The sequence below is a fragment of the Pteropus medius genome, unplaced genomic scaffold (genome assembly GCF_902729225.1).
Source record: "Pteropus medius unplaced genomic scaffold, Ma_sr-lr_union100, whole genome shotgun sequence".
NCBI classification, from domain to species: domain Eukaryota; kingdom Metazoa; phylum Chordata; class Mammalia; order Chiroptera; family Pteropodidae; genus Pteropus; species Pteropus medius.
This window is the reverse complement of record NW_024346667.1, coordinates 17,892,903-17,915,848: the sequence shown is the minus strand read 5'-3', so window position 1 is coordinate 17,915,848 and position 22,946 is coordinate 17,892,903. Positions and strand designations below refer to the sequence as shown.

Here is a 22,946-nt window from a genome sequence, read left to right as displayed (position 1 = left end):
TTATTATCAAGTATTAAGTACTTACATAATTTTATGTGCTATACTTTTATACCATTGATAATGCAGTAGGTTTGTTCACAGCAGCATCACTACAAACACGTGAGTAAAGCATTGCGTTATGATGTCGCAATGGCACTAAGTAATAGGAATTTTTCATCTCCATTATAATCTTATGGAACTGCCATCATATATGCAGTACATTGTTGACCAAAACATCATTGTGTGGCACATGATGTAATTCCATTGATCATTCTAGGAAATATAGGCTGCAATATTGGATATCAAGAGAGCTGGCTGGATTTTAAAAAAAAAATTATATTTTATTTTTGAATAATGGATACATATTTGGAAACATCTGGATGATTTGCTGAAGGTTAAAAGAAATTTATATAAATATGAAGATTTAGCCAGGAGAGCCACAGTCATTATATCAACAGCCTATGGGAAGATATTAGAACACTACTCTGCTCTATGTGCTACGGTGACAGCTACATGCCATGCTTAGTTATGTAGCTGTGCCAAGTACACGGACGAGCATTACATATTTAATTTCTCTTGTGATCTTCCTCAGATCTCCATCAGATAAGCAGAACATGGTGGTTAGGAGCTCAGGCATTAAGACTGAACAGCTGTGTGACCTTGGGCCTTAACCTCTCGGTTTGCTCTGCTGTAAAATGAGGGTATACAATAGCACCAACCTCATAGAGTTTTTGTGAGGATTAAATGAGTTAACGTATGTGAGTCACTTAGAATAGTAATATGTAGCTGAGAAATATTAGCAATTCTTATCATTCCATTTTATCAATAAGGAAATGGAAAATCATATTGATTAAGTCACAGAAAGAGATGAAAAACTAGACTTCATGCCCAGTTCTATCTGAGTCTAAGACTTGTGCTCCTGTTCTGTGTGGGATGCTCCTTATAAATATCAATAAATAACATAGAAATTTGAATCCAGATTTTCAAAAAAAAAACAAACTATGTTAAAATGATGAAATATCTATGAAAATATTGCATTGGTTTCAAGAAAAATGATTATAATGATTTGTAAACTCAAACCATTTTAAATGAATTGGGTATTTCAATGTTCAAGATGATAAAATGAGTTTATTCCCATATTTTCTTGATTATTTGCATCTTAAGAAAAATTTAGTTCCTCATTATAATAAAATATCTACACTAAAAAACTGAATAATTAGACAAAAATAATTTGGAAAACACATATTCCTAATCCCAAACTTCAGAGTGACTATGGCTAATATTATAGAAAATATCATTCATATACCTGTTATCACACAGCTTCACAAATTACTTTTTCCCTATTAACAGTATATTTATCCTTTCCCCAGGCATTAAATATTCTATAATATCATAGCTGCAAGAAATCATTGGATATATACATGATAATTTATTTGACTAATACTTGGTCTTGGACTTTAAGATGTTTCTCAATTACTCATTATTATTTTTTAAAGTGCTGGGTGAAAATACTTGTAAATAAATATTCTTGGGTACAATATTTAGGGAAAAGAGTATGATTTTCAGGTTGTATTTCTAAATTCTCTCTGGAAAGATTATATTAAGTCATATTCTTACCAGAATGTGTGGAATTAGCTGTTCTGTCACATTCTCACCAACACTAAGCAGTAACTATAACTGAGCTTTGCCAATTTGACAAGTGTGGGAGATTAACTCATTTTCACACTTTTTTTTTTTTTTACTGTATATTGTACTTGCTGATGTACTTATGGTATCAAGCTTTTCCTCAAATTACGTCTCAGCCCACCCTTGCCTGACACATAGGATTTTACCAAGGAATTTTTCAAAGTTCTTGTCCATTTATTTCCCAGGTTTCTTTTATTCTGGGTGAATCAATGATTTCTGTTGATTTCCTTAATCTTGTCTTTTGTCTATTTTCAGGAATTATGAATTGTTTCTAGCATGTGATAACTCTCTTCAAATACTTTTAGAAAGATGTATTATCCTTATTTGAAAAAATTTTCTTCAGCCATTTTAGTAGGAATCTGGAAGTGTAGCAAAAAAAAAGGCTATGAAAATTAATATATATACAATATACATCAATCATATCCAGGAAGTCCAAAGAATATTTTTAAAATTGCCTTTAATTAAGTTAACTAGAAAAATTTCAATTTTAATTTAGAGTTTCTGTTGATTTTCAAGTTATGTTTTTATTTTTAAATTTTTTTATGGTATAATTAGAGAATACTAAAATTCTAGTATTGTGGACGAAATGAACATTAAAGAGCTTTCACTTTTCCTCATTGCTCCTCTGTATTCCCATGTCCTTCTTTTTTTCCTTCCCCTTTCCTTACTTTCTGCCCTCTCTGAGCCCTCCTATAACCTCTACAAACTCATATACACTTATCTGGGCAGGATCCTGGTTAGGGATGCCAAATAATGTACTGAACACCCAGTTATCTCTGAATCTCAGATAAACAAACAAACGAAAAATTTTAATGTCAGATTTTTTTTTTCAACTAAGTTGCCCTATTTATTTATTTATTTATTTATTTATTTATTTATTTAGCCTACAGCACCTAGTCTTCTTAGGTGGTCTCCCATTCAAGTACTAACCAGGCCCAACCCTGCTTAGCTTCTGAGATCAGACATCTTCAGCATGTTCAGTACAAGATCAATGTTCAGTGTATTCAGGGTGGCATGGCCATAGACAAAAAAAAAAATTTTTTTAAGTATGAGTTTGCCTCAAATATTGCTTGAGATATACTGATACTAAAAAAAATTGTTAATTCGAAATGAAAATTCCACTGGGTCATCCTTATTTTGATGTGCTAAATCTAGCAAACTTGAAATTGATCTTAAGTTCTAAAATATACTTATCCAGAATTGTAAGCAGCAGTACAGTTTCTAAGAAAGAAGATTGGGACAGAATGCTCCTTTTGGCCATGACCACACACTGCCACATAGAATAATATGATTTTTTTTTTTTGCATGTTTATAGAGGCAGGAATGCCAGCAATGCTGGGGTTTGTCCTCCTACCTGGTCCCCACATCTCCATGCACTGCTCCTGCAGTGTGGGGCACATCCCCATCAAGCAGTAACCCTTCCCATTCTGGCATGGGAAGCCATTGATTCGGAATCGATCATCAGGGCAAACACCAGATTTACCATCACACATTTCTGACAGGTCACACTCATCTTTTGCTGGTCTGCACACCGTACCAGCCTTTTTAAGCTGTAGGGAAACCAAAAAGGGAGAAAAGTTTTTTTCCATCTGACTTACTCTAATATCTCAAATTAACACAAATAATATTTCCCCTTTGGCCTTTTTTGGGGGGCAAGATATTTAGAGGCATCATTCCATTCCAGTTGACATTTGCATTGTATAAACTAAAGCCATCTCCTGTTACACCACTTCTATTAACTTTGGCCAATGCCCTTCAGTCTTTAAGCAATCAGTATTTCTGAATTTGGAGCACAAATACTATAGAAATATCAATGAGAAAAATGCAGGAAAAAAAACAAGCAACATCCTAGATGCAAAGAAGGAAATTGTTTCTCCCTTTGCTGAATGCATCTTTGTCAAAAATTTCAAGGAGATTTCAATCTGCAACTTCGGGGATATATTGGGGAAATGGGTCTTTTGTATTAAGGAAGATAAGTTTACAAGCACCAGATCAGCATACTCTGAGACTTTCCCAGGCATCACATTTCCTAATTCTTAATTCCTTTTATTATTGTATGTTGAGATATTTTAACTCACTTCTTCCTATGGAATGATTCATCATGAGGAAGAAATAATCAAATATCCATTTGATGTATCAATTCCATCATAATCTATTTCTGCAAATCTTGCTCTTATTTCATCAGGTAAACCTTAGTAAACAATTTCTGTCACTTGTGCGAATCTGAAGAAGCCTGTGGGAGCATTGGAAGCATACCTTTCTCTAGCTGAAGTGAGAGGGCAGGCTCTCATATCATCAAAAAATTTTCAATATCTTTATGCTGGTGACAGAATAAAATTTGAATTTTAATTGGAGCATATGAGACTCTCCAAATTCAACCCTCACTGGTCCAGCTGGAGTAGCTTTCTTAACAGCTATCACACAAACCATGCTCATACTTTCTGTTCTTTGCTCTTTCTCTCAGCCTCCTTATTTGAAATTTTTTTCTCTTTCTATCTACTTCTCTAAAGTCTATTCATTACATTCCAGACTAGTTTCCAAGACGGTGCCTCTTGACTTCTTCCATGAACATTGCTATATCTCCTTTTTACATGTGGTGGAAAAAGTGGCCTGAACCTGGATTTGGAAGATGCAGGTTTGAACCTTGGTTCTGGCAGTGGCTAAGTTTGTAACCTTAAAAAAATTGATTTAATCTCTGAAAATTCTTTTCCACATCTCATACTTACAAGGTCATTATGAAAATTAAATGAATATTTAGATGCAAAGTATTATGCAAAGGACATATACCATTATAATTTCTATCTGAGCATTTATATTTATATTTTCATATGTTTTCATCTGTTTCAGGTATATATTTCATTGCCCTAAGGAAATAACAAGTTCTTTGAGGTCAAAGACTACTTTTTCTTTTGAAATCTTCCATAATCTCTAACAAATAGCACTTAATAAACACTTGTTAAATACTACTTAAGTTCTCAAATTTTCTTCCCTTTGGCATCCTTTATTTCTTTCCTCTCCCTTTGACATTTAAAAAAAAAAATCTATTCCAAATACTACCTACAACCCAGTATGCCATCTATACATTCCTTCTACACACAGTTATGGAGCATTTCCAATATATGAAATTCTGTGCTAAGTGAGAATGCCAGTCCCTTACCCTTAGGAGTCGATCTAACAAAGGAGACAGATACATAAACAATCATGATGTAGGATTCTATGCAACAATGGAATGAAAAATGCTAAACTCTAACTTGCAGGGCAAGTCAAGAAGCCTCACAGAAAAATGACAGGGCTTCTTCACTTTGTATCTTTTTTCTACAAACTTCACCCTGAAGTGACTTCGAAGGTTGACGGTAGGGAAGCCTCAACATTATTCAAAATAAAAGCTTTTCCACCAAACCCATTATTAAAGGACTATGTAACCAATTATGAGATTTGGTCTAAGAAGGCCATGTGGCATCTCAGGCAGGCAGTTGAAGTGACCAGTATTTACAACTTTGGAACCAGTAATATTTGGAGTTTGACATTTAGTGACTCTAGTCTGTACATTTTCTGTTCTGAGCCTCTGTTCTCTTAAAAGCAAAATGAGATAATAATATCCACCTCAAAGGGGTGTTGGAGGACAAACAGCCCATGTTTGTCAAGCACTCAGTGAGGACTTGATAAATGGCAGGTAGCATTATTTTACAAAAAGTAAAACATTGTTTTGCCTATTTCATTTAACGCAATCCCTGAGATTTTAACATAGAAAAATAAAGGGTAAGTATAGTTATTAAAATAGAAGAAGATAATCTTACCTGGCACTTTTCACAGCATTCTCCTAAAGCACATTGAAGACCTGCTTTGATTTTACATGTTTTAGCATCACAGCAAATGTTGGTACATTCCTAATGAATATCAGAAACAAATGCAAATGCTGAATTACTTTCAGCACAATCCATAATATATAGTTTATCCATCACGCAGACCTTACTTTAATGTAGTCTAAAAATAATTTTCAGGAAAATAAAAGATAAAACAAAGCTTAACAGAAAAATTGAAATTTGGGGGCAATTGAGGGTTTGTTATTTATCTGAATTCTACTTACATTTTTTTAAAAATTGAATATCTTTCTAGTTTCCCCATTCTCCTAGGATAATATTAAAGAAGTAATATTTTTGGAAAATACAAGAGCAAACAAAAGGAGAAAGGACAGTTTTTCAAAATACAAAATTCATCTAAATAAAGAACACAGTTAAAATCATCAGTTTTGTACCTATCTAATAGTAAATTTAATCTCTAGAGCATGTAACTGAAAATTTAAAAATATAGTTCTTTATTCAATTTTGATTTTTTTTTTTTAAGGCGAGGCAACCCTTGGTTGACCTCACAGGTTGCAAGGACCCTGTCAGCTTGCAATCCCTTATTTGTTTATTTATTTTTTTTATTTTTCACGCCTATAGTGCCTGGTCTTCCTAGGTGGTCTCCCATCCAAGTACTAACCAGGCCCAACCCTGCTTAGCTTCTGAGATCAGACAGGAACAGGCTTGTTCAAAGTAGCATGGTCATAGAAAACAATTTTGATATTTAATTCAACTCTGCTTAAAGCAATATACTTCGTTTTTCTTTCTTTGCCTTGTTTCTGAGAAATTAGGCACCTTTCTGATTGCAGCTGTGTGATATATTTAGAGGAGTGATATATTTAGAATTATAAAATTTAGGGTTAAAATTCTGGCCTCATTTCAGATATAAACATCATCTAGGAAAGATTACTCTTTCACGTAGAATGAATAAATTTATAATCCTGTTTTGAAGTTACTGAGAAGCCGACCCCCTAAGGTCTGGATGTGTCACTCATATTAAGTGTTAATAAAATGGGAGGAAATGAACCATTCAGAATCCTGGCTGCCCTGTGCACAGGGTGGGATCAGGCCAGGCACTTCTAATGATAACGAGTTGAGTAGCAAAGAGATGAACTAAATCCTAGGGCAGGATGGTTCTGGGACTGCTGAAATAAAAGATCAGAATCCACATCTTGCTTCTCCATTTATCAGCTCGGTGACATTGGGCAAGCTACCTACTCTGAGTACTGTCGCAGTGCTGTGCCTAAAGTAACCACTCAACAGTCATAGGCACATAAGAAATGTGAAGCACTTCAGACAGGAAGGGATGAAGACACAAAGCCCAAGTAGGTGAGTGGTGCTTAAAAAACAGGAAATGAGGACAAACCCCAAGAAGGTCTGTTGAGCAAATGTAATTTTTGTTGTTAGAAAAGTGGCCTGACAAATATCTACGAATGAATATACATAACATCTTGGTAAAGAAACGTGCAATTTCTAATGAATCATACTATATAGTTTTATACTCTATCTTCTTAGCATTTGGAAATCAAACTAGACTCTTTCGGAAATACCTCGGAAGTCCCACAATCACAGTCTTCTCCCATTTCTACCAACTGGTTCCCACAGACCGGGGTGGATATGATATCTGTAGGCAATGGAGCATTAAAGAGGCAATTTGATAATTTATCTTCAAAGAACTTGTCATAGCTGACACGGCTGCAGGAACTGAAATCTGTAGGTATATAAAAGCTGTGAAGATAAGGAAAGAGAAAAGATAATGCGGTCATGTTGAGCATGTAGGGAACAACATCAGATTTGGGGGCCGATGTACTCAAATCTTGCCTTATAAGATCACATCAAATCCACTGATCAATTACTAAATCATAAGCTCATTTATGCGCCCGAATTAGCCCACCTGGGTAGACATAAACGCCTCCAGCTTGGTGAGCAAATATGGTCATATCTCAAAGAATAGCCTCCAGGATGATGTTTATAAAAACAAAACAGTACCTGGCTTATCCAGATAATCTTATTTAGCCTTTGGTCATTTTAGTTCTAAAATCTAAAGGTAGTAAAATCATACTTATTTACATGTCTAAGAATTCACTTTCCTTCAAAGGAATTCCTACTGACAGAATTTTTTCATTCTACAAATAAAGGTGAGGTTTAAAAATGCAGTAATATTTGGGAGATATAACTGGCATGCAGCCATATGCTATTTTGTGGAAGGGCATGGGAAACTAACCCTAGACTGAGTGAGTTGAGAGAGGAAAATAGAAAAGAGGAAATTAATGTATAAAAGGATCCTGGAATTTTTTAAAGACAAAATCCCCTGGCAATTTCGCCAAAGTAAAGACAGAAATGTGTAATCTCTTTTCACAGACTTTTTCTTTATTCTCCTATGATAACTTTCTTCTTTAGATCTTACTAGAACTTTTTTCCTACCACCACCCAATCTGAACTTATTGAAAATTTGATAAAAATTAATAATTTTCTGAAACCAGGTCTCATGTAGATAAGAAGAGGATAAAATGACAAGGAATGCCCAAAGCAAAAAGACAACATGTTTAAATGATGTCTTGGTTAACGAAAAATATTAAATATAGATAAGGCATAAGGTGATTTGATATAGCTACACATTCGTGACTATGCTATTAAATCGTTTAACAGCTTGACCATGTTGCTAAAGATGAAATGAAAGTGTAGAAGATCTCAGAGTGAATTAAAAACAGGCATACAGAGCATCTTCCCAGATAGCCTCACCTTAGTGCTTTGTCCATCACACATATTGTAGAAGGGCACTTGCAAACATAGGAGTCATGGAACATTCCAAAGTTATGGCCCATTTCATGGGCCAACGTTCCTGCAACTCTAAGCACATTGCTACTGTGATCCTAAAGGTGAGAATAAGAAAACAGATCCTGGATTTACAAACTGGATTATCGCTCAGGGTATAATTAAATATTTTTACTGTAGTCAAGTGGAGTAGAGGGACTGATTTTAGCTTACTTTCCTCACTCACCAACCATCTGTCTTTCCTTCTCCTTTCCACTTTCTCCCTTTCTCCCTCCTCTCCCTCTGCCTCTCTCTGCCTCTTTTCTGTCTCTTTGTTTTTCTGTCTCTGGCTGTCTGGCTGTCTGGCTGGTTGGCTCATGTTCTCTCTCTCTCTCTCTCTCTCTCTCTCTCTCTCTCTCTCTCTCTCACCTCTCTCACACACACACACACACACACACACACACACACACACACACATTTGTACTAAATGCCTGTCACAGGGCATAAACCCTGCTCTTTGTTCTTGTGAATGAGGAACATTTATAATGAGGAAATTTTTTGTGGTTTCCTGTTATGAGAGGTAGTGGTAAAATCTCTTTATCAATGATAAGGAATCAGAAGTGTTTTTAGATAATCTACCTCCCTCCTCCTGGCTTACTTTCTAATACCCTCTAATTCAATTGGAGCGCTTTGATATGTTTATTTAATGGGGCTCTAAAAGTTTTTAAAAACCTAGAACTTAAGCACCATTGGTATTTTTTTCAACTCTATTGCTACCAAGATTAGACATGGGTCAATTCCAGACTCACCCCAGTGGTCAACTTCATTCCAGATTGTTTCTGATTAGAAGTGTGGGACTGGGGGCTTCAAGTTATCCAGGAGCAATAAAACACAAGGGAATCATTGCTGGTTGTAATTTCCCAGTGGGGAGACTAAAATCTATGGATAACACCCACCCACAGAAACCTGATTCTCTCATCTACTTCATTTCAAAGAACCAAATAAAGAGATCCATAAGACACAGTACAAGACTGGCAAACAAGGAACACCTGTGTAAGACGAGCATTTAATACCTACCATTCACAATACTGTTTCATCCTGTTGAGATGAATTTGGTAAACCTTGCTATCTAGTAAAATGGAGTTCCTCAAATGGGAACAAAAACAAACCAAAAAATTAAGAAAAAATAGAAATGTGTTTAAATAGAGACTTTATCAATTTTTTGAGGTTCTTTCAAGTTTAAGGAATCTTCCCTAAAATAATTATTTTCATAACTTAAATGTGGTTTTTTTCCCCTTGAAATGACCTCTATAAACAAGATAATACATTATGACCATGCTGGGTTCACACTGGATATGCAAGAATGATTAAACATTTGAAATTCAATCAATGTTAATCAATCATGTCAACAGATTGAAGGAGAAAAACTATGCTATCTTCTCAATAGATTCAGAAAACAGAGCATTTGACAGGCTTGAACTTAAAACCAACTATCTTCTAACAGACCTGAACAATGCCAACAGAATGATAAGGAGAGCACATTGTATTCATGAAAGCAAGACCGACAGTTGTTCCAGAAAGTTCTGTTGCCCTGTAAAAAAGAAATCGATATGACAAGTTATGATTCTAAGCTCTATATTCTACAGATAATTCATCCAGAACTCTCAGTGGTTAGCAGACAAACTCACATTGCGAATCGTCACTCTTAAATCAGTTTTTGAATTTGAATGAGATACTTTTTTTCTTATACAATAGTTATCATATCACCTAAATCCAAGCACCTGAATGTAATTACTTTTAATAGTTTATATCTCTAATCTATGGTTATTACATTTTTCATTATGGAATTCATCCCTTGTCAGAAAATAAAGGGAGATTTTTTATCCTAATAAATTTATATATATATGTACATATATATGCTAATATATATGTTTATACACATACACACACATATACATTACATATATGTATATATATATATACACATATTTTGATATTAGTATTGTCACACAGGTTTTGTTTTAATTTATATTTTCCTCATATAGTTTTATATCTATTTGATTTTGTTTTCTTTTTGCACTGTTTTAGCTGTAGTAGGATTTGGAGTTTGGGCCCATTCGGAAAGTATTTGTGTTAATAAAGCACTTATGTTATTGAAATATTTGTCTTATTTAAAAGGGATTTGAAAGCACCAGTTCCTAACCACTAGACCACCAGAAATGTTAGCCAAAGAGGAATTTGAACCACTTGTACGTATTTACACCGATGATATGCTTGGCCTTTACTATTTTAATTTTTCTTTGGTTTCATTTCATTTTTTTCCACAATTTGTAATCTTACTATTATTCTGCTGTCTGGTTCTGATTTGACTTGCTGCTTCCTTCTAGAGATTTGCAGAATATAGATCATTTAAAAAATTCCCTTAGTAGATGCATTTATATAAAAAGTTGAACCTTTATTTTCCCACTTATCAACATCGAGAATGTAAATATTGATTTTGCTATGCAAAATGAGGAAATTAGATAACTTCATCTCACTTTTCATTCACTCTTGACTTTCGAAATTACATTTTGCATCAGACATATTTTAAAGATTCATGCATCCATATCTTCTTTTAAAATTATATTGTAAAATTACTTATATTTAAGTCTACATTTATTTGGGTTTAATTCTTACTGTTAGCTCAGTTATAAAAAATAAAATCTTCCTTCATTATGAAGTTATCCAGTTTAGTTTCTCTGTTTAGTGGGTAGAGTATATTTGGACTCTAAGGTTCCTACCAGTTATTCCTAGATATAGATACCTTGTGTTAATTCGTCAGGTAAATGGTAAATCTTTCAATTTATGAGAAAGGACAATTATTTCTTTCTATCATCTCTTTTTAGGCTTTTATCTTGTTTATTTTGGTCTATTTGGGACATTTACTCTTGATATTGGATTGCTATTTTTTATCTATACATCTGTCATCTTGAATATAATTTTTATATCTCTACCCTACTACTTCATGTACAGAAATATGCTACAATTTGAGCATGGTCTTGGAGCCAGTCTGCTAAGAGTTGGATTCTCATACTATTTACTAGCTATGAGAACTTAAAAAAAAAATTTTCTAAACGTCACCAAAAAATATGCTTGGTCTTTTGGCAGGCTCTTGAGTCTGGAATTCATCTTTCCAAATTAAGGAACTGTGGCAGCTATTCTTTATAGATAACTCTCAATGAGCAGCCTTGCAGTAGTCACATACTGTGGAGTACCTTCCCTGAATCTGGATAAGTCTATGACTTACTTTTGAACCAACAGAAAAAAAATACTAGAAATGAAACTGATTTCTGAGATTGACTCATAACAAGGCTTGACGCTTTCCGCTGCAAATACTTCTTCTACACCTTGTAAAATGTCCAAAACCCTGAGATTGCCATGTTGGGGGAAATCCAAGTTAGCTTCATGAAAAGCTGTCTATACAGAGAAATGACCAACTAGCCCCCCTCCTCTAGCCACTCCAGGCAAGGCACCAGCCATATAAATGAGGAAGACTTAGTTTATGACAGAGAGTGGTGGGCTGATGTGTTATGCAGTAATAGGTAACCAGCACAGGATATTAATGAATTCTAACAGGACCTAGTCCCTTATTTCCCATGACACCCACTGTTTTCTTGGGAAGTGAAACAAGTAATTTCAAGTCACTTCTTGCTACTTCCTTCTAACTGATTCCAGCTACAAAACTATTCAACAGAATTTTCTTGATTTTTTTTGAGGCATAGGTTCAGCAGAATCGTATAATTTACAGCTGTTAAATTTATTTCTCTCTTTTTTTTTAATTTGTCATTTCAGCAGGATGGTAGAGGTGTGTAATTAGAATACAATATTCAATTTTTCTTGTATCCTAAAAGTTTGTCCTGAGTCATGCTTAAAACTAATCTGTTCTTTTCAAACATCAAATCTAAATCTCTCTTGTCATTCTCTAAACCTGTCTTTCTTTTCTGTACACCCAATCAAAACAGACAAACTTCTATGATTCATTGTTAAACTATTAGCTTCTCTTTTAAAGAAAAGAAAAGAAAAAGAAAATACCTGGCTCAAAACCAAGAACATATTCAACATAAGATCCAAATGAGTACTTTTTAAACTTTTAACCTTCTATAGGTAAACCACTTCTTACCCTATACCCAGAGATATCACTTGTTTTTCTCAGGCTTTGAAAATTTTCTATGCTAACTATCATGTAATGTAAAAAGGGGGAAATCTATACATACGTGATTAACTGAGCGATATCATGACGCTTTCGCCTTGGGAGGACACTCCCCCTCCATTGAGAAAAGTTTTCCAAGGTAAAGCTTGCATTTGGTGTTATCTTTATCTTATCTTTGTCATTCCAGATTTCCATCCCAACTAAGGCCACATGAGTATTGAGCTTTTTATAAAGCTGTCCGAAGAGAATAAATGGTAAAGCAATGACTCCTAGTGATGACATTATCATTAATATTTTCAATGGACTTTAGATTTTCAAACTTATTTATAACACCACTGTAAAAAACTTCTTTTAAAACATAGTTGTAAAATTAAGTTACCATCTCTTTTTGCAGACACTAGCATCCCCATTCTCAGGCAAAGCAGACACCCTTAAGTAGTTCAGGTCTGTAGATTTCTTTTTTTTTTTTTTTTTTGGAGCGAAAGTCCCATTGAAACAAATTTTTCCCGCTCGCGTCTCAAGAAATATAATTTTCTGTTAGTAGCTCCTTACTATTACTTCATTTTAAGTATATTTACTCAAAAGCTTTGTGATGTTCTCAGAGTCATAAGATTTCAGAATTAGCAAGGTTGACCCACTGCTAGTTTGGATATTAGAAAAGAAATGTGCTGTCTGAAAAAGTCTTGCATCTGTAAGTGACAATAGAGTAAGTGGTCTTCTAATTCTTAAACCTGGAATGAATCAAACAATCCATAATGCACATAGGGTAACTTTTAGAAATAGCAAGTTCAACTCATGGGACAATATGCTTACTCAAAAGACAAAAGCTTAAATAGCTACCATAGTTTATAAAATTGTACAGTGTTGGTCAAGGGTGCAAACTTCCAGTTATAAGATAAATAAATTCTGGTGATCAAATGTATAGCATGGTGATTATAGTTCATAACACTGCATTATATAATATACTGGAAAATTGCTAAAAGAATAGATCTTACGTGTTCTCACCACAAAAAAAAAAAATCTGGTAATAATGTGATGTGATGGAGGAGTTACCTAGCTGATGGTAGTAATCATTTTGCAATATATAAGTGTATCAAAACAAAACATTGAACACCTTGAATTTGTACAATGTTTGTTATATACCAATTAAATCTTAATACAGCTTGAAAAAAAACTGCACAGTGACAGACTTTCTCATGGGGCAACTTTCTGCTGAGAAACCTGAAGACATTTTTTAAAAGTGGTTTGGAAAGTAATAAAAGCATTGAGGAATGCAATGATCACCGAAAGAGACATAAAACTCTAACCAGATTAAAATCCTCCCCTTTATTATTCCCTCAACTTTCTTACTCATTTCTTGCTTTATTCTACTTGCCTGACAGAACTCTAGTCCTAGTTAAAAATAACTCCCCACTATTGGTTTTCCTCCTGCCTCACTGTCACTCCTTCTTGGTCTCTTTGTCAGTTTTTCCTCCATTCTAATCTCTTCTCAAAGAAGTACTTTAAGGATCTCTCTTCAGGTCTCTTTTCTATCTATCCATACCTGGTATTTTACACCAGCGTTGGCAAACTTTTTCTGTAAAAGTCTGCATGGAAAATATTTTAAGCTTTGAGGCCGTGTGGTCTCGATGGCAACTGCTCACCACCTCTGGCAATGTAGCAGGAAAGTAGCCACGGACAGTGTAAACAAATGAAGGTGGCTGTGTTCCGATAAAACTTTATTTTGTAAAAAAGCATGAGGCCGGATTTGGCCCACAAGCTATAGTTTGCTGACTCATGTCTTATGTCATCTATATGTAATAAGACATAGATTTATATCTTTACCCAGACTTTGTCACTGAACTGCAATCTTGTTATTCAGCATTTCCACCTGGAAATCTTTACACAAAAGAAATATCTCAAAGTTAATGTGTCCAAAACAGAAATCATAATCTTTCCTCTGGATCGCCATCCCCTATCATATTTCCTTATTCCTGAAGCTGTTCAGGTCAAAATGCTTGATGTCACTTGACTCCTCCCTTTTTCTTATAACTTCCATCTCCCATCCATCTCATAAACCCCATTGACCTATCCAGAAGTCGGCTATTATCAACAGATTCATTATCACTACTTTTTCTCAAACTGTCATCATCTCTTGCCTGAATTGTGGCACAATTTCCTCATCTGATCTTGTTTCTGCCCTTGCTCTCCCTGTTTATTTTCAATGTAATGGTCAAGATAATCTTTTAAGAACACACATCTGCTCTCCAGTGTCCTCCTTACTCATGAAGAATAACAAAATTCTTACACAGTCCCACCAGAGACTTCAGGTTTTGTCCACTGCTACCTGCCAATGTCACCTAATCCCACCCTTGCCCTGGCTTACTACATTCCTGACCCAATGGCCTTCTCGCTGGTCCTCAAACAAGACATGCTGGATTCTTCCCTCAGGTCCTTTACTCTGCTTTGAACACCCTCCTTTAGGGACAGACACTTCTCTCCCTTCAGACCTCCACTCAAATATCACCTTATTAAAGAGGCTTTTTCTGTTTAACATAGTACCCAAAATAAATCTCTCTCTCTCCCTGCTTTGTTTTTCTTTATAGCACTTATCACCATTCTATGTACTCTTTATTTGATTTATGTTTGTCTTTTTGAATAAGAATGCAAACTCCTTGAAGGAAAGACTATTTGTTAGTTTAATTCCCTACTTTATTGTTTTATTTGTACCTGGCGCAAAGTAGGTGCTCAATAAATATGGCCAGTTCTTGGGTTTCCTTAAGGGGAATCAGAGTGATCTTTGTGGAGAAGATGAGATATGACCTTGGTCATTGAATTCGCCTTCATTTTCTTTCTATCCTTAGAGGATTTGCAGGACACCACAAAGTGACACTCCTTTCAACTAAGCAGGCTAATCATATGTTCAACTAACAAGAAACTAATGGTTAAGATTTAAATAGACAAGATACAGAAATGATATTTTAAGAGAGTTTGGAAATTAGATGATAAAAAACAGAATCAACAATTATGCAATCAAAATGGGCTTGAAATCTAAGTTCAAATCTTATCTCTAGCGTTCTCTAACTTAGTGATTTTAGGTAAGTTACTTTGCTTCTTAGAATCTAGTTTCTTAACTGTAAATTAGGGTTAATAATATATTAAAGGGGTTTTTTTTTTGAGTGTTAAATGAAATAACATATAAAAAATGTCACTGTGCCAGAGCTTAGTTTATTTTGTTTATTTTTATGTTTTCCTCCTTAGATTGGCTTTCTATTGAGATAAATTTGTCAGTATTTTCTTACTGGGCTTTAGAAAAACCAAAACTGCACAAATAAAACCACACAAACAAAACCACCCTTTATACTTTCATAGACCTATGAATAGTGTGGTAAGAAAGTCTCTCTTATGTATCATTAATATTTAAGTAGTAAAAGTCGTGGTTACCCTTTGAGAGTCAGTCAACAGTTTTAATCTTAAGAGTAATTAATGACTTTCCTTCACTGCTTCATGAGCATTCATAGAAACACCAATGACACCAACTAGCAAACTGTTAAAACTACATTTAATAAAATATATCATACCATGTTAACATAATTGGCCATCTCAAACACTCTCTTTCTTATTTCCTCTGTATCTTGATTGTATTTTTTAAACTGAAAAAACAAACAAGACAAAATATGAACACTGATAAAAGTGAACATAATAGGAAGGCAAAAAAAGCAACTTCAGGGTCTGGCCTGGTTAGAACTTTAATGGGAGACCACTTGGGAAGGTGCTGTAGGTATAAAAAATAAAAAATAAGGTATCGTAAGCTGACAAGGTCCTTGCAATCTGTGAGGTCAATCAAGCGTTGCCTCACCTAAAAATTTTTTTAAAAATTTAAACAAAAGGCAACTTCAGTTTATTTTACCTATCAGTGGTTATAATTCATTATCAGTTATAAAAGTTAACACTTAGAAGTAAGAAACAAAGTGCTTCCTATTTCTCTAGCTGAATTTAAATGCTTTAGAAGTAGAAATGATGTTTGTCTCCTGAAGTACTAACTCAGTGTAATGCTCTAAAAATTTATTCCAAATGTATTTTCAGTAAAACATCATGATTTCCTAAGCCATGTAGAATTGGTGCAAGAAATAGCTTTTTTATTTAAAAATACATAAGCAGCAAATAAACAATATAATAAGAGAGGCCAATGCTTTAGGGCCTCAACTAATTCACTTGCTCATATTATCATAGCACAGAATTTTTTCTTTAGAAATTACAATGTAGACCTCATGTTTAGAATATTCAACAGGTGAAAATGGATTCTCATAAAAGAAGATAAACAATGAATATTAGCAAAAAATTGCCTTTTTCAGAAGTTTCCATTCATTAGCCTTTTATATTTACCACTCTCTGATGAGCATAAATTCTAATTTACCAATGATTTAACTACTTAACAGAAGACAAAATGACAAAGGAATTTATGGAAAAACTAAGTTGGAACTCTTAAGACAACAAGAAAGGCGCATAATAGTGCAAAGAATTCAGTTAATGCATATCGCATCAGCTGCATATCCCTGAGAAAGAGAAATCATATCAGTCTAATTATATGTTAAATTTCCTAGATTCAGAACAATTTGTAAAAAAGAATAGCTCATGTTCATGATTTTTCTAAACTAATCCACATATTTAATATCTCACATAATAAATTTAGGTAGAAGGGGATTTTAAAAGACATATTTATCTGATATAATTACCTCACTATTATCCAGGACCAAATAATATTCTATATATTTCTTATGTTCCCAAACCTTCCGATCTTTCGATTTCTGTAATAAATATTAAAAGAGAAATTACTAAGACAACATCTCTCTCTACAAAAAGTCATTCTTTTATTTGAAATGTGTTATTTTATGAGATTGATTGATATCTGGGAATAAAGAAAGACATTTTAACTCTAATTAGCCAGAATTATCTACATTTTAACTCTAATTAGTCAGACAAGGTTCAGAATATCAGAGCTAGTAGAGACATCAGTGATATTCTACTCTGACCCCTTTATTTCACCAAAGAGTTTAAATGATTACACAACTAATTAGAAGGCATGCTGGAATTAAAACCCAAATCTTCAGATTTTTTGAACAGTGGACTTTTTCCACTATTCTGAAATGAAATTGACCGACTTTGACTTCGGTATCCTTCTAATGTTTTGTTTATTTAGTATATAGCTTTTTATTCCTAGCTCAGTGAATACCTACTACTCCTTTACCAATGGTGCAATGCCCATAGCCATCATGAAACCTAATCTATTCTTTTCTTCTCAGACAGAACTGGATCTCTTTCTCACATTCCAAGCTTTCCTATTTTCTGTTTTTTTCTCTCCACAAAACAAAACAAAACAACAACAACAAAAGAACATGTTTCATAGTGGATTGTCCCATCCAAAAATAGCAGACATATTATTTGTACTAAATAATAAACCATTAAAGTTTATTAGGTTGCATTTCTAGAAGTCCTTGTCTTTTAACAGGTAAATAAGGGTCTATTAACAAGAACAGATTACTGAAGGTAGACTTTAAGTATTATCTAATGAGGTATGTACTTACCTCCCACTTTCTGTGAGAGCAACATACTTATTAGCCCTTACTATGCACCAACTGTGTTCTGGACACTAAGGATACAGCAGTGAAAAGTTCCATGTGCTTAAAATGCTCACAGCAGACAAATGAACATAGATATATCAGATAGGAATTAGTGCTATGTAGAGTATCAAATGGAGTGATGTGATATTGAGTGACGAGGTAGTCATTTTAGAATAGATGCTTAGAAAAAGCTTTAAAGAATTGGCCCTGAAGCTGACATATTAATGAAAAGGAGAAGCCATGCAAAGGAAGATAACTTGGAAGACAATTGCAGCAGAGGAAAAAATAAAAGAAAAAAAAAAAGTGAAAGGACTCTAAGGTGAATCGATATTGGCATGTTTAAAGCACAGAAAAAGTTCGGATTTGTCAGAACATAATGGGGAGGTCATTGATGGGAACTGATTAGAGAGGTAGGTGGGGCCCTAATCATACAGGGTTTGCAACTCACGGACTGTTCTTTTAGATTTTGTACTAAATGTAATGAGAAACTATTTGAGGGTTTTAAACAGAAAAGTGACATGATGTGACTTAGAATAAAAGAATCACTTCAGCTATTGTGTGGAGAGTGGATTCTACTGAGGCAGGAATGAGAGTGAGAAAGTCAGGTAGAGGCTGCTGCTGCGATTATTGTGGTAGTTGGAAAGCGAGAACAAAATGAAACATCTGAACTACATGGAGGCATTTGCTGACAAATACCAGATAAAGAGAAATAAAGAAAAGAGGAACCAAGGATAATTTCTATATTTGGGCCTGAGAAATAATGAATGGTGGTACCATCAATTGAGTTAGAGGAGAATGAGGGAGAAGCACGTTTTGTTTAGGGCTTAGAAATCGGTAGTTCTATTTTGACCACATTAAGTTTGTGATATTAGACATTCAAATGATGCATGAAGTAAGTAGTTAATTATAACAGTCTGGCCTTTAGAGGAGATTTCAAAATTGGAGATATACATTTGATGGTAATTAGTGCAGAGTTCTTATTTAAACAGAGCATATAGCATAGGATGAGATTACCTAGGAAGAATATGTAGATAAAGCATAGAATGGGACCCAGGATGGAGCTTTGTGAGGGTCTCTAATATTTAGTAGCCAATTAGAGGAGGGATAATAGTGAGAAGTGCTAAGAAGGAGTAGCACTAGTGAGGTAGGGGGAAAAACAAAACAATAGGATGTCATGGAAACACAGCTATTTGCACATGGTTTGCAAGAAATTTAGACAGAGACAAGAGGTCTGTACCAGCTAAAACAGGAAATCGACATTTATGGAATTAAATAGCTATAAGTGGTGATTCTGGGTTCTTAGATGTTATATGTCTGGTAGAATTTATGCTCACAGCAAATAGAACCCAACAGAGATTTTATTTTATCCAGACCAATTCTGCCCAGTGCTTATAGATTCTGAGGACATTTAGAAAAGATGATTCTTCTGTGACTGGAAACTGAATTTCACATATGAAAGAGTATTTGAAGTTCCTGTGGACAGAGCCTATATTAATTTCTCTTACTGCTACATCCCCAGCACCTACAGTAGTGCTTGAAGATTTGCTGAATGAGTTCATTCACGAAGACAGCAGGATATTATATCTCAAAGTGATAATAATATTGTGCACCTTTTTGAATGTTGTAGTATTGGTAAAGTTGCCTGCTCCCGGAGGGCAAGCTTTATACTTTTTTTTAGCCCTTGCACGTTATTTTTAATAATAGCTGATCCATAAGTGCTTATTAAATAAATCAATGTATGACAATGTTTTAGTGTCTCTATAGCTTACTAGTTTCAACAATGACTGTAAAGTTTCATTCAGTTGCAGCTGCTAAGACTGGAACCCAAGTCAGCCAGGACAGAATACGTGGGAACGTTGCAAATAAAAAATAAAGGTAAACATACAACCAGACTGGTGGCAGGTGGGGCTATATTCTGCCGAGATCCATGTGCCCATGATATGTCATCTGTCCCACAGGTGCTGTCACTCTTCTTTTCTTCAGGATCATGCTTGAAGAGTGCATGTTCCTGTTCATCCTGATATGTGGGGCTTAAAGGTTTAATGAAGTACTTTTCATCTCCCTGACTGAAGTAGCCCCTGAAAAACATGAGAATCCAGGCTTCTTAAAAAATATTCCTGCATGCAAGTGCTACAGACAGAGATTCTAAAAAGTTACCAGTACCAAAACATTCCAAGCTCATGGCAGTAGAATATAGTGTAACATTATAGCTGAAGATCTCCTTGGAGAAAACCTAAACTTATTTTCTCTATGAGGAAATAAGACCCCTTGGGGAGAAGCAACAATTGCAATGTTATATAGCTACTGTAGGTCAGGGCTGGCACTAGAATGAAATTTCATGAATTTGCATTGTTCTTCCAATCCCTATGTCTTGTTTGCTCTAAAGGTGCACTGAAAATGAAAGAGATTTTGGAGGAAAGGGTTAAAATTCTGAGTCGATGATTTATTAGCTGTGATTCCATGGGAAATTACTTAAACTCACATAGCCTCAGTTTCGGCAACTATAAACTGAGAATAATAATACCAACATAATAGGATGGTTATAAAATTGAAGGAGATAATATGTAAAGCACGTGATCAATAAATAATACCAATTTTACCTCATTTCTCTCTGCTGAAGCATTTTGCTAAGATTCATTCAACCAATATTCAGACAGCACCCATTATTCATTAGGCATTGGACTAAAGGCCAATAGTAAAAAAGAGACATGGTCTCTCCTCTCACAGAGTTTACAATCAAATAAGAAAGATAGATGTGGATTAAATTATCACGTTAGATCCACAAATATGTATAATTATATGACATATAATTATATACATAGAATTAGAATACAAGAATAGACTCGAGGAGATAAATTGGGTGGTTTGTTGCAATGGTCTGCATGATGATCATGGTAGTTTGAATTAGGATATGGCAGTAGAGAGAGAATGTAGTGGATAATCTCAGGAAATATTTAAAACATATAATCAATAAGGCTTGATAATAGATTGAAATGGGTAGTTGGGAGGTAACAAGTCAAGAAACCTAGGTTTCTGGATTGAGCAAGTAGTTGGTTGGTTATACCATTCGCTGAGATAGAAAACACTAGAAAAATATCAGATTTTGGAGAGAATTATTGGCTTGATTAGGAGTATATTAAGATTCAGATTTCATTAAGACATCCAGATATTAAAGAGATATGGAGATATGTAAGAGGAAATTGGGCAATCAAGGATAGGTATAAGAAGATATCTTACTGTGGACAGATACTTGGGAGTCCTTAACACACACACACACACACACACACACACACAAAATGGACATCAGAGGTGTGGATGGACAAGCTAGAGATTTTAGAGTGAAGAGAGAAGGTGGAGAGGGGCTACCATTCCCCACATATTCTAACTTTCAAACTGGGACTCAAAACCTATAGTTTGAAAACAAGCAAGCAAACAACAAAAGCAACTCTGCGAGCAATTCAGATGTGCAATTTTTAAACTACTATCAACAGAAGCCATGTTTCCTTCAAATTTCAAAATTTTTGAGCCCTTAGAATTCATACTCAACGATGATATAGGTAATTATATGTGATATTCTTCAGGTTTATTAAAACACACACACGCACACCATCATCACAGGCACATACAAAGCATTCATGAAGTCTTACCTTAGACCCCTACATGTGCTGATGCTAGCTTCAGAAACTTTTTCATTAATGATGTGTCCTTGGTAATAACAGTCATCCTAAAGAAAAGAGAAAAGGGGTTTTAGGAAAGTGTGTATGTTTTTTAGACCTATTGCTAAATTTAAATTTGAAATCTTGAGATAGGATCTACAATATTTTTAAATCATTTTATGCTGAAGAACAGCCAACTTAGAGATATAAAAAATATTTAAGTTTTATATGTTTAAAACTTTTAATATTTAGCTAGTGATCCCAAATGCTTAGTGTTAACTAAATGTAGGTATAAATGTCGATATTGCAGAAAAAGGATAATAAGGTGAATACAATCTGGAAGAAAAATTTACAAATGTATGTTTAAAACCTGAAATCCCAAACATCAGATATTCACTCTTTTCCTTGATGGCTTATTATTTTTTTCTAATACCTATTAGCTCTTTTCAATGAATGTGTCATTCGAATTGTGTTGTTAATTTTTTTATTTATCCAAAGAGTTTCACCACATTAACTAGATTAGTATAGCATCCCTTGCTTCCATTTGGAGCAAAATGCCCAATCCTAATCCTTTTTCATGTGGATGTGCTTCAATCAAGTATAACATTCCCCTTTGGGACAGAAAAGGTAGTGGCTCATGTAAACCTCTGTGTCATTGTTATAGAACAGGGGTCTCCAATCCCTGGGCCATGGACTGGTACCGGCCCATGGCCTGTTAGGAACCGGGCTGTACAGCAAGTGGTGAACAGCGGGCAAGCGAGCGAAGCTTCATCTGTATTTGCAGCCGCTCCCCAGCGCTAGCATCACCACCTCAGCTCTACCTCAGATCACCGGGCATTAGATTCTCATAAGAGCACAGGTCCCTGGTGCCAAAAAGATTGGGGACCACTGCAGAAGAAAATGTGTGAGGGCCTTCCAGTACAAAACAGAGCTCAGAAAAGATGGCAATGACAAACTACCCCTCGTGTTACTTTACACTGTCATTTTCTCTGAATAAGAGTCAAGAGTATAAATTATTTAAAGAATATAGAATTCTACAGTTCTACCATTGAGGAAATAGTTTTGAGTTTGAGGACTGAATGTTCTAGATAGGTGATTGGCATTGACCAAGAACACTAGATGTATTTAATTCTTCACTCCTGTAATAAAAATCAGAAGCTCCTTCTGCCCACTCTCTTAGTGGGAACCGTTGAAGGCTGGAAAGAGTTACCATGGTTGTTAAGGAATAACTTTGTTCTTA

General features: G+C 34.7%; 1 protein-coding gene and 2 pseudogenes across 1 annotated transcript in view; all 3 read right to left on the bottom strand.

The window, feature by feature from the left end:
• Positions 1-22,946, bottom strand: part of ADAM28 (ADAM metallopeptidase domain 28) — a 53,572-nt gene that overhangs the window by 16,087 nt on the left and 14,539 nt on the right. The window contains exons 5-14 of the mRNA XM_039876135.1: positions 21,698-21,774; positions 19,936-20,128; positions 17,166-17,237; positions 16,011-16,082; positions 12,515-12,684; positions 9,768-9,852; positions 8,250-8,380; positions 7,058-7,235; positions 5,463-5,552; positions 3,020-3,215 (exon numbers count right to left, since the gene is read on the bottom strand). Of these exons, the coding sequence (XP_039732069.1) occupies positions 3,020-3,215; positions 5,463-5,552; positions 7,058-7,235; positions 8,250-8,380; positions 9,768-9,852; positions 12,515-12,684; positions 16,011-16,082; positions 17,166-17,237; positions 19,936-20,128; positions 21,698-21,774 (1,264 nt within the window). The remainder of the gene's footprint in view (positions 1-3,019; positions 3,216-5,462; positions 5,553-7,057; positions 7,236-8,249; positions 8,381-9,767; positions 9,853-12,514; positions 12,685-16,010; positions 16,083-17,165; positions 17,238-19,935; positions 20,129-21,697; positions 21,775-22,946) is intronic.
• LOC120613603 (uncharacterized) lies at positions 2,547-2,691 on the bottom strand (annotated as a pseudogene).
• LOC120613626 (uncharacterized) lies at positions 6,099-6,217 on the bottom strand (annotated as a pseudogene).